Source organism: Artibeus jamaicensis, unplaced genomic scaffold (genome assembly GCF_021234435.1).
Source record: "Artibeus jamaicensis isolate MK-2021 breed Jamaican fruit bat unplaced genomic scaffold, CSHL_Jam_final contig_935, whole genome shotgun sequence".
Taxonomy (NCBI): Eukaryota; Metazoa; Chordata; class Mammalia; order Chiroptera; family Phyllostomidae; genus Artibeus; species Artibeus jamaicensis.
In genome coordinates, this window is record NW_026522016.1 from 941238 (window position 1) to 966322 (window position 25085).

The 25085-nt window shown below is 35.8% G+C and overlaps 1 protein-coding gene across 1 annotated transcript in view; it reads left to right on the plus strand.

Moving 5' to 3' along the window:
* The window catches only part of LRP1B (LDL receptor related protein 1B), a 1762610-nt gene that overhangs the window by 627421 nt on the left and 1110104 nt on the right, over positions 1 to 25085 (plus strand). The window contains exon 3 of the mRNA XM_053655128.1: positions 21656 to 21793. Within this exon, the coding sequence (XP_053511103.1) occupies positions 21656 to 21793 (138 nt within the window). The remainder of the gene's footprint in view (positions 1 to 21655; positions 21794 to 25085) is intronic.

The window sequence follows — 25085 nt, forward strand, 5'->3', positions numbered from 1 at the left end:
TACAGTGGATGATTGTTTTGGCCCTGAAGCCATAATGTCTGCATTGAATTTTTATTTCACAAAGTATGGTAATAGCTGTGACTCTGTGTAAGATATTTATCTCCTGGATTTCTGTTTCCTGGTGTTTAAAATGGGAATAGTAAGTGTGCCCCATAAAAATGATCTCAAGGCTTAGTTAATTCCAAAGGGCTTTAGAACACTGCCTGATATATGGGAAACATTCAATTATATATTAACTATATTATTATCAAAGGAAAGCATCTCTTCTGAATTAAACACTAAGTCGTCTTCTCTCATTTCTCACACCAGAGTAGAGACATAAAGCCATGTAAGGACACATTGATGATGAAGGGATCTATGACCACTTTGCTCAGGCCCTGAGGAAATGAAAGCCTGGATGAAACAGATTAAGGGCTGGTATTTGCTTATCTAAGCCAAAGCCAACTTTGTAGAAGCCATAACTCAATTAAAGCCATAACTAAATTTTAAGGGGATTTACAACAAAAACACAGACAGCAGAGTTTCTATTTAGAGGCAGACACCACTCAGAATGTCTGTGGCAAACATCCGTTGGAACTGGTTACCTTTGGAGATGGTAGTTTGGAGATGTCTGTTTCCATCATGCTTTCCTTGGAATGACTAAAAAACCTGGGCCTCTATGTAGCTGTTCTAAATCCCAGAGAGAAAGCAGCTCTTTTTGCAGGGCAGGGTGTGGGACTTAAGAGACACAATTTTGACTTCTTTTAAGGAGCTGAATCTTTGGTAAAAATATTTTCTCAGCAGTTTCACTTATGCCATAATAGACAGTAAAAGATATAAAAGGATACCATGGTGAAAAGCTATTTTGCCACATAGGAAACTTACAAGAGGATTTATATTTCAAAATGACAGTAACCTAAAGCTCACATCAAAAAGTGCCTTGAAGAAAAAAGGTCCATAATTGTAGCCTATGAAACTGTATTACTCAGAATCCTACCCAACCGAATAATAGATTTTAAACCTCTGGGACTTTTATTCCTCAGTAGGACTTTATACACAAGAACAAGTTATTAAAGTGCTATAGATGAAGACTTAATTTCAGAATAACAAAATATCCCTATTAAAAATAATTCTGTGTTATTCTACTATTGCTTTTCATAAATTAAAGCCATTGATGGCTATGTTTTGTTAGGCTCATAAATTATACCCTTAGTTTTTTTTTTTTGTACTTTACAGCATTTTAATGTCAAATACAGACAAGTTTGGTTCTGACATACTTAAGGTTTTGCATTTTTGTGTGTGTAAAACCAAAAGTTCAAGCATTTAGAGTTGTGCTTTTATGTATTCATTGGTTGAATCTTCTATCAACCCTGACGACAGATTAAATCCTCAGCCTTGGCATATCAGGATGATTCTGTAACCTAGTGAGCTGCCCAGCCAGGGCTTTGAGTTGGCCTTTGAAGAGTCATAATATTTAGTAACATAATCTTTGAGTAATATATGTTCTATTATACTATTATTTTAGGATATTTTTTACTTAGACAATTCTTAAAATATTCGGAATGAATTTACTTCTGAATATTAGTTTCTAATTTGTTATTTTCATAAAGTTATAATTTAAGTAATTTCAAGGTAGATACTTACAGTTATGCATTGTCAAATTAAAGCCATCAAACTTTTTTTTCTTTAGTGTTTTGCAGTTTGCAATTTGTTCAGTAGATTTGCACTAGCGCTCTGTCCTAGCAGACACTTATCCAATTCTCTAAGCATTTTTATGACACTTCAGAGTTAGGTAAAGAAAAGTTTGGGCAAACCGAAATCATTCCTTATTCTGTTTGCTTATTCCATCATCTCTTTCCTTTCTCCCCCTGGGCTCATTCCCCTGCCCTCCCTTCACACTAATACGTGACTAATGGCAAGCTCCCATACTCCCTTAGTCTGGGTCTTTTATATCTTTAAACTAGGACACAGAGTGAATTCAAACTAGTTTCTCTAACCACTTAACGAAATATTGAAGAATGCACTTTTACTACATGCAGTGGTACAGGCATAAGTAATTACAGGTAGTAGACCAGAGAAGGTAGTTGGTCTAAATTATTTGAAATATCCTTTCTTTTTAAAGATTTTATTTATTTATTTTTGGAGAGAGGGGAAGGGAAGGAGAAAGAGAGGGAGAGAAACATCAATGTGTGGTTGCTTTTCATACCCCCTACTGGGGACCTGGCCCACAACCCAGGCATGTGCCCTGACTGGGAACCAAACTGGCAGCCCTTTGGTTCACAGTCCCGAGCTTAATCCACTGAGCTACACCATCCAGGGCTGAAATATCCTTGATGTCAGTTTTCCAGAGATCTAAACCAGCCATTTAACTTTCCCAGAAGTAAATTTTGAGAAATTAAGGAAAGAAATGAAGGTAGGATGCAGGAGGAAAATAAGCAGGATGCGATTATATGTGTGTGTGAACTAACAAGTGTGTGTGTGTATATATATATATATATATATATATATATATATATATATACTTGTTAATATTTTATATTATATATAATATTATATATATTTCACATAGGGATTACAAATAAAATGAAAGGTGATCTCTGCCTTAGCATTTTCTAGGTCTGGAGTTCTGACTCTCAGCTGTTAAGGCTTTTCATCATTGATTTATCATATAGAGTAAATTAAGAAGGGACTAATACAATTGCAAACAAGCTGTCGGATCTGATATCATATGATCAATTTTTCATTTGTACTTTCACACTATCCATTCTCAGAATCGAAAAAAAAGTAACAGAAAACATGAACTCTTTGCATAATTTCTCATGTTTTATATTTGATATCTTCTCTGTAACTCATGACACTTTTTATCTTATTTTCTCTTTGACAACATAAGATCCCTGGGTAACATTTGGAAGATTTTCTTCAGGATAAGATTGCATGTGCTGTCCAAAGACAAAATGTTTCATAAGAATTTGCTTCAGATCAGCATTTCTAGAATTTGTCAATATATTAATATTAATAAAAGTTTAAAATTATGTGCTTCAGGCTTCTCTTAAGTGTTTTGTTTAACTCGTGGTTAAACAAAATGGTGTGTTCCATTTCTTAGACTCCATTTCTGTCAGGTATTTTAAGAAAACGGGCACTGGATTTAAAGTCTGTGTTTGAAGGTAGGAGCACATTGCTATGCGAAGTGCAGTCTGTGCCATAGCTGTGCTGGTGGCACCTGGCACCTGAAAGAAATGCAGCATTCCAGCCTTCACTGAGATCTGCTGGACCAAAACTTGTACCTCAGGTAGATGCCTGTGTGATTTGCATGTACATTAAAGCTGAGGTAGCCCTGTCTTAGACTATGTAGTATGACTCTGAGGTGACCTTGACCAAATGTTTAATATGAAATGTGGAAAACTATTCATGAGAGGAATAATCCATGAAAATCAAAACAGAGTAGCAAAATAGTGAAGTATGTTAAATAACATATAAGAAGATGGAATCCTTCATGCACTCAAGCATAACATACCAAAATGTTGGCACTACCCTGGGGTCATTTTTTTTTTTTGCTTTTATATTTTAAAAAAAGCTTTTAGGTATCTGTTTTTTAAAGAAAACATTTTAATAACACACAGCATTTCCATGACAACTTTACATATAATTGCATTCCTAAAGAAAATTTTTGGGTTACTCCTTTTATCTTAAATACTGTTATTTTACCTTAATTGTGGTCATTCATCAACTTCATCAGATAATACCATAATGAAACATAGATGAAGGCAAAGGAAATGCTGCAGTAAGGGATTTCTATATTTTCCCAAACTGAGAGATACTGGATGGGGCAAAAATAGGTTTATAGTTATTCATATGAAAATAATGTAATAATTAACAAATAATACAAGAATAATCCCTGTGTTCCACATACTCATAACTGTAAACCTTCTTTTGCTACACCCCATTAAATATAGTTTTGCTCATAGTGAATATGGTTTTCATTTTTACCAATTAAATGTGTGTGTTTGCACATATTTGCATAGAAGTTGCAAAATTCCAACTTCAATAGATTTGAGTCCAAATCCATGAGGTAAATGTATTGAAGTAACAAATAAATTGTTTAAAATTTATTTACAGAGTAAATATTCAACTTAAATATTCAACTTAAAATTTTTTAAAAGTGTGCTTTTGGAAATTTTTCATTTGGATGTACCTGTTCAAACTACTAATTTCAGAAGTCATGTTATGAATTGAGGGTGAGAAAAAAAACTGGGTCAGCTCTGTTACCCGATGTCTGATTTTCCATTCTGCACATTTCTGTTGACTTTTCTTGTTCTTCTTCCTTCCTATTTCACATTCTGTTGACCATTTTTATGTTCATTAACATGGTATAAAAAGTCAGAAAGGGGCCCTGGCTGATGTAGCACAGTGGACTGAGTACAGGCCCCTGAACCAAATGATCGCAGTTCAATTCCCAGTCAGGGCACAGGCTTGGGATGCAAGCCAGTTCCCGGCAGGGGATGCACAACTTGATCTCTCTCTCCCTCTCTCTTTCCCTTCCCCTCTAAAGATAAATAAATAAAATCTTTTTTAAAAAGTCAGAAAGGACAGATATAATGAAAATGCATCAGTGATTTTCTTTGCAAATATATCTGACAAAAAAAGATTTGGTGGTGGAGATGAGACTTGCCAAAATTTTGCTACGGTTGCATTTACTGTAGATCAAAATTTAATGTAAAGCTGACCAGCCCAGCGTCGGAGTTCCTAAAACAGAATGCAATAAAATATCCAACCAGAGTATTCAGTTGATACACGAGTTTTATTTATTCTTCCATCTTTTGATAATTTTCAACATGGAGCACCAGAAAATTCTCTTTTTTGTCACTCTTTTGCTTTGATTTTTTCCTGAGCCAAGTAATTTTTAAGAGGGAATTGCAATTTTGTAAATCATTAGGATTGTCTGTAAATATAAGGGATTCCTTGCTAGTACCCAAATAACAGTTATCACTAGTTCATTAACTTTTTCGGACCATTCAGATATCATTTAGTGGATTGGTTTCATTAACCTTATTAGTCACATTACAGTTCTGTGTGTTGCGGTCTGTGTGTGTTTCTGCCTCACTCTCATTCTTTCTGCCTTCTACTTTTACTTACCATAAACCTCTTCATGTACAGAATGCTGGGAAAAGTGTAGGTGCTTTATATAATTTTCAGAAATATAGCAACTGCCGGTAGATGATTTCCATTAAGAAGGAGAAACTTCTTTTGCTGATTCACTAGTCAGCAAACACTGTTTATTTAGCAGTTGTTTTAATTGTGCACGTGAATTGCAGAAATTGAACTCTGTTTAAAAGAGGGGAGCCAAGGTGTTGTATAACAAACTAAAGCGATTACACGAGCACACTCAAAAGGCCCTGGAGTGCTTCTGTAGAAGGTCTCTAAGGGAGAAACTGGATGAGTGTTTATTGTTGGCACACTGAACTCAAACTTAAACCTGGCTCAGGCTCTGTGTTTTCGAATAGGCAATTGAAGTGTAAGTGCTATCAATTCTTCCTCTAACGGATTTGTATTGCTTCAAAGATACGTACTTGCCCTGTGTCAGTTCTAGCATGAAGAAGATATACGAGTGGCAGATGTTAGGATGCGAAATCTGTGTCTGGAAGAGCAGAAAGGCAGATAATTGCACCATATGGTATTTGAACCTGGGATGTTGGCATCCTTCATGCCTGGCTCCAGCTTGCCAAGAAAACCAGGCACTGAGACTGTGCCAAGAAGCAGAAGCAGCAGGACTTTATTGGGGAGAGATAGCAAATGACAGGTGGCCATTCTGCTTGATGCAGAGGATACCCCACCAAAATGGAAGTAAGTCCTGGTGAAAGACTGATTTAAGTGATTGAAGGGTTTTTGTACTAGAACCCTTGATTGATCATTAGAAGATTTTGGCTTTACCTTAAGAATACATACCATTTAAAACTTATTGTATTTTGGTCTGAGTCTATCAAATGCAAAAGCACCTATTAAATATATTCGAGTCCCTCAGACCAAACTATTACTTTAATATGAGATTTATACACTTTTGAAACTTAAATCCAAATCAGCTTGTTTCTTTTATGGGTTTTTAGGAGGTATAATAACACATAAAAGTGATTTGGAATTTAGTGAATCTCATTATGTAGCCCATTACTATTCAAATTTTAATTACATCAAGAAACCAGATAAATAGCCAGTTAGTCTATAAAGTAAATGTCTTTATTAATCATAACAGTAATGGTATAAATATGTAGTTGTATAATTTTGATTGGTTTGAGAGGGAGTAGTATTCTGTTAGTTAACCATTGGAAGTTTAAGGATTCAGGTAACCTCTGAGATCTTGACCAAATTTCTGCGACAACTGTGGCTCTGAGGAGGCAAGAAATCTGACTTTTGTGTGCTGAAATCTCAGTGTTGTAAAAAGAGCATAGGCAGAGAATGAAAGACACTTAATATACAATTATTTGACCTTTCTAAGTTTCTGGCTCTTTGGCTGTAAAATGGGATCTGCACTGCTCAAAGGTCCCTTCTACTTCTGTATCTGATTCTGATTCTTTGAATACTTTGAATGCTTAAGCTGCTAAGGTGTTTTTTTTTGTGTGTGTGGGGGGGGTTTACTCTTAGGTATAACAAATCAAGGAGTCACTTTTCGTTCTTTGCATTTGAGAATATTTAATTTCAAAGCCAGATTGTGCAAGAAATATTCTTTGCTTAAGCCAAAAGTCTCATAATGTAAAGAAAATTTTGTTAATATTTTGTTAAACTGAAAGATTAAACATTTTAAAAAGCCTTTTCTCTATTAAAAAATAAATAAAACTTATTGTATTTACTGAGGACAATGTAGATAAGTAGTAAGTATTCTGTCATCAAAGCAAGGCAAGTGGGAACCATGTTCCTAGTTAGTACTTGCTGAAAATAGACAATGCAAATTCCTCTGAGCACAATCGATTGTAGAAGGTGTCTCCTATAAAGAATATTCTGTATTCTGTATTTCATCTAGTGTTAAAAACCGGTTATCTACCCTGACTGTTTAGGTATTGACAGCATGACATCACAACCCAGACTGCTAGCATGGTTGTCTTTCCTCTTCCTCAAGATCCTTCTGAAAGCTCCTTCACAAATCAAGGAAGAAAAGAAGCAGATGGTCAGAAGCATAAAATCAGGCTTCATTGACTTATTTGTTTCTTTTGTACATGGGATTGAGATTGTAGCACAATGGATATAACATACTACAAAGGAAACCAGGTTTTGAAGATGTAAGAGACCTAAATTCAAATAACTGTATAACTGTATAGCATTGAAGAAGGTATTTGTCCTTTGAAATCTTCAATGTCCTCATCTATATAATTATAATACTTAACTCAGAATGTTCTTGTAAGAATTTAATAAAATAATGGATATTACACGTTAACCACAGAGGCTGGTACATAAAAAGTACTCAATAAGCAGCAATTTTCCTATTAATATAATGTTACTTTTACAGAATGCAAGAGAAAACTGTTTTCAATAAAAGCTCAGCATGAAATCATTTTCAGTTAATGTCATTTTGAATAACATGAAAAATATATTTGAAGAATATTTTTATCAATAGCTTTTTATGTTTGGTCTGAAATCCACACTGTATATACTCTACAAGTGATTCAAGACTGTTACATTAAAGAAAGTCTGTACCAACCTATGGCTTCTAAATTGTGCTCTTGAACATTCTATCTTCCTCTAGAGCATAAGTTGATTTATAGAAGAATCACTGTGTTTCCCAACATGGTTCTCCCAGGGACAGATGATTAACTGCACATGCGTGACACAGCCCCTCTCACGGTAAAACCATGTGTATGCTAAGGGTCTCAAACGATTATTTATTTGTTTCACATACAGCATAGAATTTTTTTCAACATATGATGCAGTGATTTAAGGCATATATTTCCACCACTTCTCTATTTTTCTCTCATCCATTCACTGCAAGCAAATACCAGTTTTTTCCCAAATGGAATAAGAAATGAATAACTTCTATTAAATAATGATCTTTCTACTCATTTTAAAAATATATATTTTATTAATTATGCCATTGCAGTTGTTCTATTTCCCCCTTCATTCCCCTCCATCCTGCACACCCCCTCCCCCACCATCCCCCCCTTTAGTTTATGACCATGTGTCTCAAGTTCTTTAGATTCTATATTTCCCCTACTATTCTTGCCCTCCCCCCATCTATTTTCTACCTACCATCTATGCTACTTATTTTCATTGGTTATGTATATCACAATGAATCCATGCTGTTTGACCAAAGTTCATGGAACAGACTTCTCTCTAAATCAAATAGCTGTAATTTTTTTTGGCTTTGGTTTTTGGTTTCATTTTCCTATCAGTGGGTATAATTTAGTGTTGTATTAGGTGAGCCCTACAAAATAAGATTTCTCTCTGGTTTCTGTGGACTTGTTTTCATCTTGTCTAAATTATGACAAAGAACTAATTGGATGAGAAATGAGGCTTGTCATCCATTGTATCTTCAAAGAAAACCCTCTTCCTCTTTAGAGTTCTCAGAAAAAAAATCTCTCTTTAGAGTGGTGACAACAATGCCTCTACGTGCACAGTCTCAGAGGCAATTTCTAACACATTCGTGAAATCAAAGATCAGACTCTCAGCTGTCCTGACATGCAGATGAACCAGTTGGCTGTTCTTACTCCTTGTCCCTTTGTTGGAGTAAAACTCCTTTTCTCTGTGAGATGTGTGAATCTATCTGATTTTAGCTTGTCTTTTCCTGCCAGGTATCTGTCTTCTAGCATGCTTCCTCTGGGGGATCATTTCTGTTTTAAACTGGATATGTGTCCCACACTCTCCAAAACTTCAAATTGCAATCAGGAGCTGTCCCTGGGATACAATAAGTAGAATAACCTGAGAGAACAAGGGCAAAAAACATTGGCTTTAGAGATGAAACACTTATATTCTATCCTGTATTTCAATAGAAAGATGCTCCCAAATGGAATATTACACTTGCTTCCTTAATTAATATATCTGTAAATTGGGTCAATATTTTCTTTACAGAGAGTTTTAAGAGATTAGTAGAACATATGTTTTACTTCTTGGAAATGCAACAGGATTTTTACAAAAGGAAATAGGCATCATCTTTCTGGTTCATTGATTTAATACTCATTTATTTATTTCACAAGATTGCTCTATCCAGCAAAGTTTTCATTTAAAATGGAAGGACAGATGAAGTGCTTCTCAGATAAGACCAAATTCAAGGAGTTCATCATCACCAAGCCCTTATTATATGAAATGTTAAAGGGACTTACCTAAGAAAAAGAAGATAAAAAAGATGAACAATGAAAGGACAGCAAACTCACAGTTACTAAGAACCACACCTAAAACAAAAGCAAACTAAGAGGACAGCTAGATCAGGAGCAGAACCATAGAAATGAAGATCACATGGAGGGTTAGCAACAGGGGAGTGGGAGAAGGAGAAGGGGGGAGAAGGTACAGAAAATAAGTAGCATAGATGGTAGAAAATAGGGGGAGGGCAAGAATAATATGGGAAATGTAGAATCTAAAGAATTTGAGACACGTGGTCATAAACTAAAGGAAGATAATGGTGGGGGAGGGGTGTGCAGGGTGGAAGGGAATGAAGGGGGAAATAGAACAACTGTAATGGCATAATCAATAAAATATATTTTAAATAAATAAGATATTTTTTAAAAATTCAAAAAAAAAGAGGGTCAAAAGCCAACTTTAGAAATCAACACAATGGCTACCCAGAAGTGTGCCGTCAGGATCAGTGAAATGCCCCTTTCTCCTAGACAAAAGTAACCTTTGCCATTTTCACAGAGGGCCTAAAATTTTCATCTTTACAGTTAATCCATTGTTTTTGTAAGAATCGTGTTTAAATGCAAATAATTAGCACATGGTTTACGAAGTTGGATAGTAAAGAGCAGAACTCAGAAAAGCATGACGCTGTATTTTAACTGACATGGAGGAAGTGAAAAAGCCATATTTAGATGTTTTGACAAATAGAGAGTGAGATAATCCAGCAATCAAGAAACACAATAAATAGTTACATGGAGTGGGATAAAGGAGCATTTAAAATATCTAACTAACACTATTTTTTTAAATCATCTAAGTTGATGCCCTGGCTGGTATAGCTCAGTGGATTGAGCACGGGCCTGTGAAGCAAAGGGTGACTGGTTCGATTCCCAGTCAGGGCACATGCCTGGGTTGCAGGCCAGGCCCCCAGTAGGGGACACATGAGAGGCAACCACACACTGATGTTTCTCTCCCACTTCCTTCTCCTCTCTCTAAAAATACATAAATAAACGTTTAAAAATAAACAAGTAAACAAATAAATAAATAGTTGAATTTCCTCCATTTGTGTGGTTTAATGAATGGTAATGTTGCAATGGTAGTTACTCAAAAAACAGTGATTTCATTTATTTTCCTTTCCATTTGCCTTTAAATGGAACGTCAGGAAGCAAGACAGACCATTGGCCTGATAACGTTCTGATTTCCAAAGCTATAACTAAGAACAACAATACTTTTGCTAGATTTGTATAATAATTTTTGTTTGCCAATTTAGACTACACTCTAAATGTTTATAGTTTCAGTGCAGAAGATTGTACTGCTTAACCTATATTTGTTCAATTGTGACAATCAATTAAATGGATAAAAAAATCACTTGATATATTCTGAAGTTAGCAGAAAACATGAACATAAACAAACGCACACACAAAAATATAGGGCTCGATATTTTAACATAGCAATATTTCCTAATGTGATCTAGAAAGTTTTAAGTAAGAGTTTTAACTAACCTATTATTTATTTATACTCACAATAATAAACACAGTGGTGACTTTGGTCATAGACAAATTATTCTAGCATGACATAAGTTTTCTTAGGTGACCAGGCATGATTTTCCTATATTAAATACATAAATAAAGCTCAGTATGTTGTATACAAGGGATTTTCCTACACTGAGACTTCTGAAGAGTACAGGCTAAAGAAAAATAATTTTTAAACCTTGGAACAAATTATCAAAGCTGCAAAATCTCATTCCTCAGGGATGATTTTAAAAAGGACAGATGTCAGAGAAGGCTGAAGGATAGTGTAGCCAGATAAAATCAATCACTTTTATATCTCCCCCTATTCTTAAAGCTTTACATCCCTTTGAAAAATGTAAATACATAAGCCCTTACTAGAACCTATTTTACACAGAAATTATTTCTTTTTTAGATTATTTTTATTTTTTTATTTGCAAGTATATTTTATTTATTATGTTACTATACTTGTCCCATCTTTCTGCCCCTTTATCTCCCTTTACCCTGCATCCTCCTCCCACTAGCACCCCATATCCATGGGTTGAACATATAAGTTCTTTGGCTTCTCCATTCTCTATACTATTCTTAACATCCCACTGTCTAGTTTGTACCTATCAACCATGCTTCTTATTCCCTGTCCCTTTGCCCCCATTCTTCTCACTTCCCCTCCCTCATGATAACCCTCCATTTCTGTGATTCTGTTCCTGTTCTAGTTGTTTGCTTAGTTTTTTTTAGCTTTAATTGCTGATAGTTGTGGGTTTGTTGTCATTTTACTGTTCACAGTTTTGATCTTCTTTTTTTAGATAAATCCCTGCAACATTTTATGTAATAAGGGTTTTGTGATGATGAACATCTTTAGTTTGCCCTTATCTGGGAAGCTCTTTATCCGCTCTTCCATTGTAAATGATAGCTTGGCTGGATTGAGTAATCTTAGATATAGATCCTTGTCTTTCATAAATTTGAACACTTCTTTCCAGCCCCTTCTTGATTGTAAGGATTGTTTTGAGAAATCAGCTGGTAGTTTTATTGTAACTCTTTTGTCTTGATGCTTTTCTCCTTTTGTCTTGCTGCTTTTAAGATTCTCTACTTTTCTTTAATCTTGAATAATGTAATTATGATATGCTTTGTGTGTGCTTCCTTGTGTCCAACTTCTTTGGGACTCTCTGAGCTTCCTGGACTTCCTGGAATTCTATTTATTTCACCAGATTGTGAAAGTTTTCTTTCATTATTTTTTTAAAATAAAATTTTAATTTCTTGCTCTTTCTCTTCTCCTCCTGGTACCCTTATGATTCAGATATTGGAATGTTTAAAGTTGTACTGGAGGTTCCTGAGCCTCTCCTTATTATTATCCAATTTTGTTTCTTCATTCTCTTCTGGTTGAATGTTTATTTCTTTGTTTTGTTCCAAATTGTTGATTTGAGTCCCAACTTGCTTCCCTTCACTGTTGGTTCCCTGTATATTTTCCTTTATTTCACTTTGCATAGCTTTCACTTCTTCCTCTATTTTATGACCATACTCAACCATTCCTGTGAGCATCCTGATTACCAGTGTTTTGAACTGTGCACCTGATAGGTTGGCTATCTCTTCATTCCTTAGTTGTATTTTTTTCTGAAGCTTTGATCTGCTTTTTCATTTGGGCCATATTTCTTTGTCTCTGCATACCTGTTATGTTCTAAGGGTGGAGCCTTAGGTATTTGCCAGGGTTGGATGACCCTTTTTGCTGAATTATCTGGCTGTATGTGGGGGAGGAGTCAGAGTGGGACCAGTGCTTCTTGCTAGCCTCTTACCCCACTTTCAGTCACTTCCCCTGGTACCCACAAGCAAATTGGGCCCTTATGGTGGTGATTCCTAGATGGATGAGTTTGTGTATTTTCTCAGACCCTGTGTTTCTCCAATGGATTCCCCTGCGAGGCTGGGAGTTTCTCCCACCACTGCAACCTCCACAGGTTTTTACAGCCAGAGGTTTTGAGGCTTTCATTCTTCATGCTGGAACCCTGGGTTGTGTGGTCTGTCTCAATCCCCAGTTGTTCCTCTCAGTTTATCGTCATGCAAATGTGGGACCTCCTGGTCCATCAGTTGCTGCCTTTTCTTGCATTTTCTCTGCCCTAGCTTCCTATCTCTACCCCTTCAACCAGTCTGGATGAACATTTCTTCTTTAACTCCTGCTTGTCAAACTTCCATACAATTTGATTTTCTAGCATTTCTGATTGCTTTTGTTTTTAAATAAGAATTTTTTCATTAGGAAAGAAGACATTTATTTTAAATCATATCACCAATTAATTATATAGATTAAGAATGATATATTTTCTTGGAAGTTTGAACTATAAATCAAATTTTAAACATAATCTCAACCAAAATATTTTCAGATACTATCTCACATATGAAAGTAAATTACTCTTGAAAATAAGACAAGAGTCTTATAAAGACAGTGTAGAAAAATTGCATTATTTCTGTAAATGTATTATGTGATCCAATATTATGTTTAATATTAATAAGATAAGTAATATTAAGTATCTCATTGTTATATACTATTTTTCTAAAGAACATGGAAAAAACAATGTTTTTCAGATGCTTTACAGTTTTTATAAAGTGGCACATATTGCTGTAACTATTTTGATTTCTTAAATATGAGAATTATAATTGATGTTATAATGCAATATTTCCATATATTTAATTGCATAATAAATACCTTTTTCTTTTAAAAGATTATTGTCTGTATTTCCAGGAACAAGGTCAATCTGATTGTGTGAAAAATTATTCTTTAAAAAAGAGATAAACATAAAAAAAAGGACTAAGCATTTGCGATCAAGCTAATGATGTTCCAGAAATCATTATATATTACTTGGTTATAATGATACTAAAAATTGTTTTTAAATTACTTTAGGAAAGTTAATTTTTAAGGCATTTGTTAAATATTCTTAGAAACAATTGCATCTTTAATTTAATAAATATAAAATCTCCACAGGATACAGTATTCCAGAGCTAAATATTGTAAAGCATTCTATCAAGAGAAATAGTCCTTATATTTCTGAGTATTTTTTTAAACTAATACAAGGCTTTACTAGAAGCTGAATTTTAAATACATTTTTCAAATTATAATTGAATCTCAATCTTTTAGGTGAATCAACAGGCACCTTCAAATGAAATCCAAACTGCATAATTTAAAATTTTAATGTGGGAGGCATTTTATGCCTTTTGGTAATAACTTTTTTTTTTTATTGATTATGCCATTACATTTGCTCTATTCCCCCCTCCCTTCCCCTCCACCCTGCATACCCCTCCCCCACCATTTCCCCCTTTAGTTCATGAACATGTGTCTCAAATTCTTTAGATTCTGTATTTCCCCTACTATTCTTACCCTCCCCCCTATCTATTTTCTATCTACTGTCTATACTACTTATTTTCTGTACCTTCTGCCCCCTTCCACTCCTCCCACTCCCCTGTTGCTAACCCTCCATGAGATCTTCATTTCTATGGTTCTGCTCCTGATCTAGCTGTCCTCTTAGTTTGCTTTTGTTTTAGGTGTGGTTGTTACTAACTGTGAGTTTGCCTGTCCTTTCACTGTTCATCTTTTTTATCTTCTTTTTCTTAGGTAAGTCCCTTTAACATTTCATATAGTAAGGGCTTGGTGATGATGAACTCCTTGAATTTGGTCTTATCTGAGAAGCACTTTATCTGTCCTTCCATTCTAAATGAAAGTTTTGCTGGGTAGAGCAATCTTGGTTGTAGATCTTTGGTTTTCATGACTTGGAATACCTCTGTCCAGCCCCTTCTTGCCTGTAAGGTCTCTTTTGAGAAATCTGCTGACAGTCTGATGGGAACTCCTTTGTAGGTGACTGTCCCCTTAGCTCTTGCTGCTTCTAGGATTCTCTCCTTCATTTTAATCTTGGCTAATGTAATTATGATGTGCCTTGGTGTGTTCCTTCTTGGGTCCAACTTCTTTGGGGCTCTCTGAGCTTCCTGGATTTCTCAGAAGTCTATTTCCTTTGCCATCTTGGGAAATTCTCCTTTATTATTTGTTCAAATAATTTTTCAACTGGTGGTTGTGCCTTTCCCCCTTCTGGTACCCCTATAATTCAGATGTTGGAACGTTTAAAGATGTCCTGGAGGTTCCTAAGCTTCTCCTCATTTTTCTGAATTCTTATTTCTTCATTCCTTTCTGTTTGATCATTTTTTTCTTCCGTCTGGTCCTCTCCCTTGATTTGAATCCCAATTTTCTTTCCATTACTATTGGTATCTTTTGTATCAGCATTCATTTCAATTAATTTAGCTTCCATATGTTTCTCTAATTTGTGACTAAAATCCACCAGTTCTGTAAGGATCTTTATAACCAGTGCTTTGAACTGTGCATCTGAAAGACTGGCTATTTCTTCATCACTTAGGTCTATCGGTTCTGGGGCTCTAAGTTGTCCTAGAGCCATTTTTTGGTCTATTCGTGCTGTTAAGTGAGGGGAGCGAAGCCTTAGTTGTTTACCAGGACGGGGCGACCCAGGTCGCTGGTTTGTGACGCTGTGTGTGGGGGCGGGGTCAGAGAGGGAGTAATGGCGGTCCCCTCCGCCAGCCCAGCGCATCCTGTCACTCAAAGGCCTCGGGCTTGCTTATCCATCCTAATTTTGCGAGCCTGCTGCACCTCGCGGGTTTCCCTTCTCACTGGTTTCTCCGCACGTAAATGCGCGCGACCGACCGACCCACTGCGCCTCTTCCCTGTGCGCTCCGGCAGCCAGCTCGCTGGCGATCAGCGCCCTCGGTTGCCTGCGCGCCCCGCGCACCGCCCCGGGAATTTTTTCTTGCTAACCTGCTCCGCTGCTGGCCTAGCTCCTCGTACCGGTCCAGCCGAGTATCTAGTTGTCCTTTGGACTCTGTATTGTCGATTTTCCGTGTGGCTTGGTTGTGACTGCTGTTAAAAATAGTTGTTCTTAGATTTGGTTGTGCACAGAGGTGAGGTGGAACCTCCACCTACTTCTCCATCTTGGCGGAAGTCCCGGTAATAACTTTTTATACCAAATTATTTTTACTTAATTTTATATTAACTAGTAATTAATATGCATTTTCCCCTACCTTTTGCTTTATGTTTTAAAGAGAAGGAAGTAAAATAAAAATAAATAAATGAAGGGCCTTGAGACCCATGAAATACATGTAAAATTGCATGTATCAACACAGTTCACATATTATTTCATATATTATGCCAAGATGCTTTTATTGTAGAAAAATAAAATGTGATATAAACAATATCTGTATAAGTGAATAGGACAACATGAGATCAATAACCTCTATAAAAACTCTTATTTTCATAGTGATTCTGAAACCTTGATTTTATTTGTACTTTATGAAAATCATATGAGGTAAACACTATCAGTATACCCATTTTTCAAGTTTTAAAAAAAAGTCATAGTGCAGTTAAATATGTTAAAGTTCAGACAACTAATAAGTGGCAAGTAAAATCTTTAATACAAGGGCTTGACCTCTACATATTTTAAATTTTATATTATTTTTTACTGTATTTATAATGAAAATCTGATGGAAAGCCAGGAATTAAGCTTGTTTATGTAAGGTTTTTCAAGGTTGAAAGAAAGAGGTTTACTTTCCAGATGATAATACTGCAGAAAGACTCAAAAGTGGGAAAAATTTGGTTTATTTCAGGGAGGTAAATGATGACACTGAATGAAGTATAAGTACTTCATTTAGTGTAAATATTAAAATAATTTGTAAATAATGCTAATTAAGTTTTGATTAAATTATGAAATCAGGCCAAGAAGTTTCATTTTATTGTAGCCAGCAACTAAAAATAATTAGGATTTTGAGAGTAGTTGTTGGATGAAAATAGTGTTTGTAACATTTATTCTGAGAATGTGTTGATGGTGAGAAAAGATAACTTATAGAACATAAATAAAAGTAGAAATTAGCCAGGAGTTAAAAAGTTATCTTGAGCATTATTCGACCACTGTATATTGAACACCTCTTCTGTGTCGGAAAGTGTACTAGATGTTTATGTTTCCCAGAAAGAGACAGCTGAGTTTATGTGTGAAATGCATCCTAGTGTTTTCATAGAACGGTGTAAATAACAACAGTGACAAGAGTAATAGTGTGACTGGAGTATAAGAGGCATGAAAAATAATGGTGAAAAGTGTGTCTAAGAGAGAGGAATCCTGGTCATCTTTGAGGACACTCTATGCCTCTGGCTTCACTGTTAGCGGGGCCATGGGGACCTTTGGGAGAAGCTTAGCAGTGGTGGAAGCAGAGGCTACTGTGAGAAGAGAATGGAAATGAAGCAGATCCAGTCTGTGTTTTGAAAAAAAATTATCAGTTAAAAAAGAAGAAGTAAGAAAGAAGGGATGTTGATGGAAAGAAAGTCCAATCAGCAAAAGGGACTTTATTCTTGAGTGAAGGTGAAGAAAAGTGGATGCAATTGCAGGCCAAGAGCTTAGAACTATCAGAAAGTACAGTATAAGCAAAGCCTTTAACAGGAAGCTAAACAACAAAACAAACAAGCAAGCAGAATAAAAACTAAGACACTGAAATAGAGAACAAGGGGACAGTGACCAGGGGAGAGGGAAGGGAATTTAAGGGGGAAAAAGGGGAGGGATTTGGAGGAACAAATATGAAGGACACAGGGACTAGAACTAAGGGGGGTGGAAATGGGAGGGAGGAGGGGAGCAAGGGGCGGGGGCTGGGATGGGAGAAAGAGACAAAAAACTGTACTTGAAAAATAACTAAATAAAATTATTTTAAAAAAAGCAAGCAGCAAATCTTTTTTTTTACTTTTTTTATTGATTATGCCATTACATTTGCTCTATTCCCCCCTCCATTCCCCTCCACCCTGCATACCCCTCCCCCACCATTTCCCCCTTTAGTTCATGAACATGTGTCTCAAATTCTTTAGATTCTATATTTCCCATGCTATTCTTACCCCCCCCCATCTATTTTCTCTCTACTGTCTATGCTACTTATTTTCTGTACCTTCTCCCCCCTTCCACTCCTCCCACTCCCCTGTTGCTAACTCTCCATGTGATCTTCATTTCTATGGTTCCGCTCCTGATCTAGCTATCCTCTTAGATTGCTTTTGTTTTAGGTGTGGTTCTTAATAACTGTGAGTTTGCTGTCCTTTCACTGTTCATCTTTTTTATCTTCTTTTTCTTAGGTAAGTCCCTTTAACATTTCATATAATAAGGGCTTGGTGATGATGAACTCCTTGAATTTGGTCTTATCTGAGAAGCACTTTATCTGTCCTTCCATTCTAAATGAAAACTTTGCTGGGTAGAGCAATCTTGGTTGTAGATCTTTGGATTTCATGACTTGGAATACCTCTTTCCAGCCCCTTCTTGCCTGTAAGGTCTCTTTTGAGAAATCTGCTGAGAGTCTGATGGGAGCTCCTTTGTAGGTCACTGTCCCCCTAGCTCTTGCTGCTTCTAGGATTCTCTCCTCATTTTAATCTTGGCTAATGTAATGATGATGTGCCTTGGTGTGTTCCTCCTTGGGTCCAACTTCTTTGGGACTCTCTGAGCTTCCTGGATTTCTTGGAAGTCTATTTCCTTTGCCAAATTGGGGAAATTCTCCTTTATTATTTGTTCAAATAAGTTTTCCACTGGTGGCTGTGCCTTTCCCCCTTCTGGTACCCCTATAATTCGGATGTTGGAACATTTAAAGATGTCCTGGAGGTTCCTAAGCTTCTCCTCATTTTTCTGAATTCTTATTTCTTCATTCTTTTCTGTTTGATCATTTTTTTCTTCCTTCTGGTCCACTCCCTTGGTTTGAGTCCCAATTTTCTTTCCATTACTATTGGTTTCCTGTGTATTTCCCTTCATTTCAATTAGTTTAGCTTCCATATGTTTCTCTAATTTGTGACTAAAATCAACCAGTTCTGTAAGGATCCTGATAACCAGTGTTTTGAACTGTGCATCTGAAAGACTGGCTATTTCTTCATCGCTTAGATCTATCAGTTCTGGGGCTCTGAGTTGTCCTAGAGCCATTTTTGGTCTATTCGTGCCGTTAAGTAAGCAGAGCGAAGCCTTAGTTGTTTACCAGGACGGGGCGACCCAGGTCGCTGGTTTGTGACGCTGTGTGTGGGGGCGTGGTCAGAGAGGGAGCAACGGCGGTCCTCTCCGCCAGCCCAGCCCGTCCAGTCACACCACACGCCTCGGGCTTGTTTATCCGATCGGAATTGTGCGAGCCTGCTGCCCCGAGCAGGCTTCCCTTCTCACTGGTTTCTCCGCACACAAGTGCAGGTGCGCGACCGACCTGCAGGTGCGCGACCGACCGCAGACAGCCCTCCGCCCTCCGCGCCTCTTCCCTGTGCGCTCCCGTAGCTAGCTCGCTGTGGATGAGCACTTTCGGCTGCTTGCGCGCTCACCGCGCACCACCTGGGAATTTTTTCTTGCTAACCTGTTCCGCTGCTGCTTTCGCTCCTTGTACCGGTCCAGCTGAGTATCTAGTTGTCCTTTGGACTCCGTATTGTCGATTTTCCGTGTGGCTTGGTTGTGACTGCTGTTAAAAATAGTTGTTCTTAGATTTGGTTGTGCACAGAGGCAAGGTGGTTCCTCCACCTACGTCTCCATCTTGGCGGAAGTCCGCAAGCAGCAAATCTTGAAAGAACAAAACAATTCACGGGATGTGATAGAGTTAAGGAGGGGAGGTTCACTTTGGGGGATGAGGATCGATGCTGGTCCTGCTAAGGCACAGTGACATAGTGACAAGTAGAGATACTTTACTGTCTCTGTCATTACAGAAGAAATACCTCAGTTCCTTCACAAAATGCTGTATCCCAGTTTCCTTTGAACAGAAAAGCCATTTGATAAGGGTATGTCTTCCTTTACTATGTCTTACTGAACAAAGTAATATGTTTATGTATATAAAATAATGTAAACATTCAAAAACATGCAAATGAATAATGTTATTCTTGCATTATCCTAGGAGACTTGTTTGTAAAAAAAATAGTTTAAGAAATTAATCGCATTTCAACTAATTGGGTAAGGCTTAAGAAAATTTAAAAAATGATGTACTACTCACCTTTATTGATATATTTAAAAATCTTCCCGATGAATGAGATTTTTTTCTTGTAATTAATTACTATATGTTAAATTCTGCTACCTTGCTAAGTTCAGCTAAAACTAGATTTGAGGGACTGGAAATGTTTTCTGAGTATGCATTACTGAAAATTGAAATATTATTCTCTATAGGAACACAGTACTTGGTAAAAACTTTAGGGTCTTTGTAGTATTTTCAAATTTCTCACATGTTCCCAGTTATGCTAGTTCTTTTCCCAGGTTCCTCCAAATCCCTATGATTTAGCAACTAAAGAGGTAATTCTGGGTATATGAGGGAGCCTCCAACCCTACTTCTTGATAAGGTTGGATTGGCCTTTTTATTATTTTTTAGCATTTTTGGGGGGTTGCAACAGAAAAGAAAGTTATGAGATACAAGTGTTTACCAAAAGGCAACTCACCTTCTTGCACAATATTTATTTAACTATGATAATAGAAAATGCTTAGTGCTTGCTAGGCAAAATGCCAAGAGCTTTTAAAACAATTCTTTCAACAATCTAGTGAAGCACAGAAAAGGTGTATAACTTGCTCAAGTTACTCAGTTTATAAGTAATGGGACCAGGAATTGGACCCAGTAATCTGGCTCCAGAGTCTGTTACCCACTCCACTATTCTCAATTTGTTTACATGAATAATACATATTGAATTTGAATTCCTACTCTGAGCCTCCATCTCATAGTGCTCAGTGCTTTACCATTAGCACCTTTTGACACTCACAGCAACCTCGCAAAGTAGACTCAGTTGATAGTTCCATTTATAGATGAGAAACCTAATGCTTAGTTCATTAAATAAATTAATGCCTCAGGGATATTGCTAGAACTGTAGTCAAAACCTAGATTTGTCTGACTGCAGAATCTGATTTGTTGCCATAATCAGTGTCAGATTAATGCATAATTGTAGGCATTGGTATGATCACACTTCGGATGTGGGAGAATGGAGCAAGACTTAAAGTTATTACAGGGAATTTGGGGAGTGTCTACAGAAGAAGTGTAGGTAGGATTTGGGAATTAGATACAAGGGTATACCTGAAATTTATATACAAGAGTATACAACTTGGGTGTTTGATGGAAATTTGGAATTGGTGACCTTTTGAGAAAAGACACTGCATTCTGACTTTTGTGCATCTCTAAAAGCAAAAAGGGTGATTTTGTAAAGTACACTTGCCAACAGCAGGTGAGCTCAAGGAGTGTGTATTGATCATCACTACCTCCTCACTCTTTCACAGATTCTTTTGCATTATAGTTGCTCAGTGAAGTTGTTTTTAAGAAAAAAAATCCACATACAAATAAGTACATAACTAGCTAGTTTTTATTTTGCTAAATAACATTAAAAATAAAATGAAAACTTTCAGTTTGTCAGAAATTCATTTAAATTCCACTAAAATGATTTTGTTTTCATTACTTGATATAATTCTAACAAGAACCCCAACAGGAAGATGTCACTATCTGTTTTTCACACTTGAGAAAATTGAGATTTATAGGGTTTCAGTGCCTTGTCCACTTATCAAAGTTTATGAGAAAGAACAGTGATTTGGAGCAAATCACAGATTTTCAATTCAAGCTACTTTAATGGTTGAAAAAATATTTGTGTTTTTAATGCACTCTTTGAAAACAATACAGAATATTTCATTCCCTATGCAGGTGGTTTAATTAGGCTTTTAATCATAGAATAACTTCAGTGTCTGTCAAAATCAGGGCTGCCCTCTGGTAGTATTTCTATGCTTTTGTTTCATAAATTAATTATAGTAATTTTTGTGCTTAACAGTTTTAGTATTCAAAAAAAATAATGCACTAGTCTATCTCAAGCTGACTGTTGTTTTTTTTTTCAGGTCCCGAGGAGGTAGAAATCAAGTGTCCTCTGAACTACATTGCTTGCCTTGGCGCCAACAAGTGTGTTCACTTGTCCCAGCTGTGCAATGGTGTCCTGGACTGCTCAGATGGGTACGATGAAGGAGCGCATTGCCGGGGTGAGTCCATTTGCAGAACAAAGCACCTGAACTGTTACATTTTTCCTACTTTCAATGAAAGTTCAAAGAAGACCTATAACCTGCCTTTTCTTTCAACCATAACCATATCAATTATTGAGAAAACACAAATTTTATTGCCAGAGACACTCAATATGCATTTCAAAGCTGCAACTACTGCACTTGACTTAAAATGCCATTAGAAAAAGAAATGCACTTGGACTTGAGGTTGGGCTCTTAAACAATTACATATTTCATGAAAAGGAATACTTTTGAGAAAGTGACAAAGGAGAACACTCTGTTACAGTAGATTGATGCCACATGCTGTTGTACAATTGTTTCTCTGTACCTTTGTTTAAACAAATAACATTTAAGTAGAACTTCTGCAAAAAATATTTTACTAGGGTGTGTTCATGAGATATTTTTCCTCAACATTATTTCTATGAAGTTATACTAACTTTCTTGTAATTTTATTTCTTTTTAAAAATAAACATCTAAATTCTACAGTGGTCAAGGTTTTACCTATATATTAATGACAGGAGGTAGAAATAATAAAAATATCAAAAGTAATTAAAAGCTCATTGCAACTGGCTCAGCCTAGGAACATTGTTTAGGGAGGGGAAATGAAATACGAAACAGAGAAATGGAAAAAGTTGAGGATTAAAAATTAGGAAACACAGTCGAGGTATTAATCAAGTGAATCAGGCCACTAGAGGGAGCCAGGAAAGGAACCAGGGAATCACAGATATCTCTAACAGATTCTTGCTGGGTTACTGTAAGGAAAAGGATATTTACTGAAGTTGATGTCAAAGAGAAATCTCTGGTAGAGAGAAGGGCTTCAAGTTGAGGATAGAAGTAACTGTAGAAAACTCGAGATGCACGTCTGATCTGTGGACGAAGTCACCCAAACCAATGTTGCCACGTGGTAAAAGGTCCTAGGTCACTAAAAATTCTAATTTTTCAGCAGGAGCAATTATGTGTTTAAAGTTTTCAAAGTCAGCTACTGATTTTTTAAATATCATATAGTCCATAAAATGCAGCCAACCAAAGGCCTGGCATAGCTTACTGGCCACCAGTCCCCCAACTTGAGGCTGGAGGAAATCAAATTTAAGACTAGAGGGAAGAGTTATATCATTAAAAGGAGTAAATCTTAGAAAGGTAATATAAATCAGTTAGGACACTGAGAGACCCAAGGTTACTAGCTCTCTACCCTCCTCCTAAGAGACATCCATTTACTCTGTTCTGTGGACAAATTCAGACTGAGAAATTAAAGTTACTCTTCTTTGACTAGCTTTCCTTTCCTAGCCTTGAACTTTGAAATGGTCACATAAGAAAGTCAGCAAGTTCTTAGTTTCAATTAAGAGCATATATGTTATAACAGTTAATAAGATATTTTATTTTTATTTAAAGATGCTCTGTGGCATGTATTCTTTTTAATAATTATATATTATATTAATATATTACAACATAATAGGAGTTAAAGAGTTTAGTTTTCTTTTCAGAAATTGTCTTTTCTAGAGCCTAATTCTATTTCAGTTATAATTTTAGCTTATTTTTATTGTACATTAGAAAATTTACATAGACATGTGTGACTAAGTTTCAAAAAGAGCAAAATCATCACATTGCCAAATACTGTCTTTGAGGTGATTGCACAAATTAGAATATATTAAACATTTTTCAGTGCTGTTGATTATAACAAAATATATCTGAGTAGTCAAATAAAACAAACAGTTGTAATCTAATAAGTCTACTTAGATATATCCAATAAAGGCTGTGTTAATGACAAAATAAGGGATTCAACTAAAAACATAAAATATTTGAACAAAAATTAAATGGTATCATATTAATCTTGATTTTTTTAAAAGATCAATATATACTCCAGACTAAGGTATGATTAGAGTATATGGTTGGTTATATTTCAATATTTTTCCTATGCCAATTTATGTTTTGTAATTGTAAGTTTCATATATTTATCACAAGTGACAACCATTTTTATTTTTTTCATAATTTACCAGCGGGAGGCTGATTGTACTACTTCGGCCTTCTAAATAGGTCTAGGTTTCACAAACTAAAGTGCTTTTAAACTCCTAAGTAATTTATTATGACCTGTGGTGGATCTATAAATAACAAGTACAACATAATTGAATTTGTACTTATATTTATCAAAGTGGAGGGTTTTGACCTAATTATCTGGTCTGGTATAACTACAGCGAGTAGTAGAATCAACATGACTGAAAGTTTAGTCATTCCAGAGTCAGTGGTTTGATAAAATGTTTCTGCATTGAGAAAAGAAAATTAAAGCTGTGCTTGCCTTCCTGGTAGAGTACCCCTGACCTTGGACAGCAATCACAACTTTTGGGCAACCGCAAAATGTCACATGTTTTGTTTTTAAATGAGAGGTGACTGATTATAGAGAAAATTATATCATATGAACTTATTCCAAATCCCCGCCATCAAATTTTCTTCCAATTTTGGGTCACACATAGTGAAAAATGTTTTCTAAAAAGATATCTGTAAGTAACTGCTTTGTTTACTATAGACATATAATTAAGAAAGAAAAGAGATTAATTCAAACATTGCATTCATCTTTAGAGATGCATTTTCATTGATGGGTCTAAATCAACTTCTGCTTCCATTACTTCCTCTTGGCTTTGTTCTAAGCACATACTCTAATTCAAAGTTATACATGAAGCATAAGATATCATTCAAACCTGGGTAGATTTTTTTTTAGTAAAGGCATTATATTTGGCTGTATATTTGTATCCTTGATGAAAATTAATAAGGAGAAAAGTTTAACATTTTGGAGCTGATATTCTAGCCTTGGGAATGCTTTCTTATTAACTGAATTGTTCTCTGAATGTTTCCTAGAAAAATCAATTGCTCCCTGGTGAGAGTAATAAAAATATCTATTATTAATGATTTTCTATAACACTGATATTTTAATATCTATAATTTAATTCCATTTGAAGAAAGAAAAATTGATTTTTGTGTATGAGTATATTTATATATAGGAATGTGCTTATAAAAATTTTACAATAAGAACATTCAAAATCACCACATTGTATTTTAGAAAACTGTATGTCTTCCTACATTGTATTTTATATTGGTGGTAATATCACTAGGTCTAAATTGCATGAGCAGTGAAAACACATTTTATACAGTACAAGGTTTCTGAACAGAGAATATCTCCACAAAAATCCTTACAACCATACAAAGAGTGCCAAAAGAAGTGAACAAATTTAATTAATAGAGACTAGATTGACTGAGATATATCAAGATGCTATTTTAAATTTAT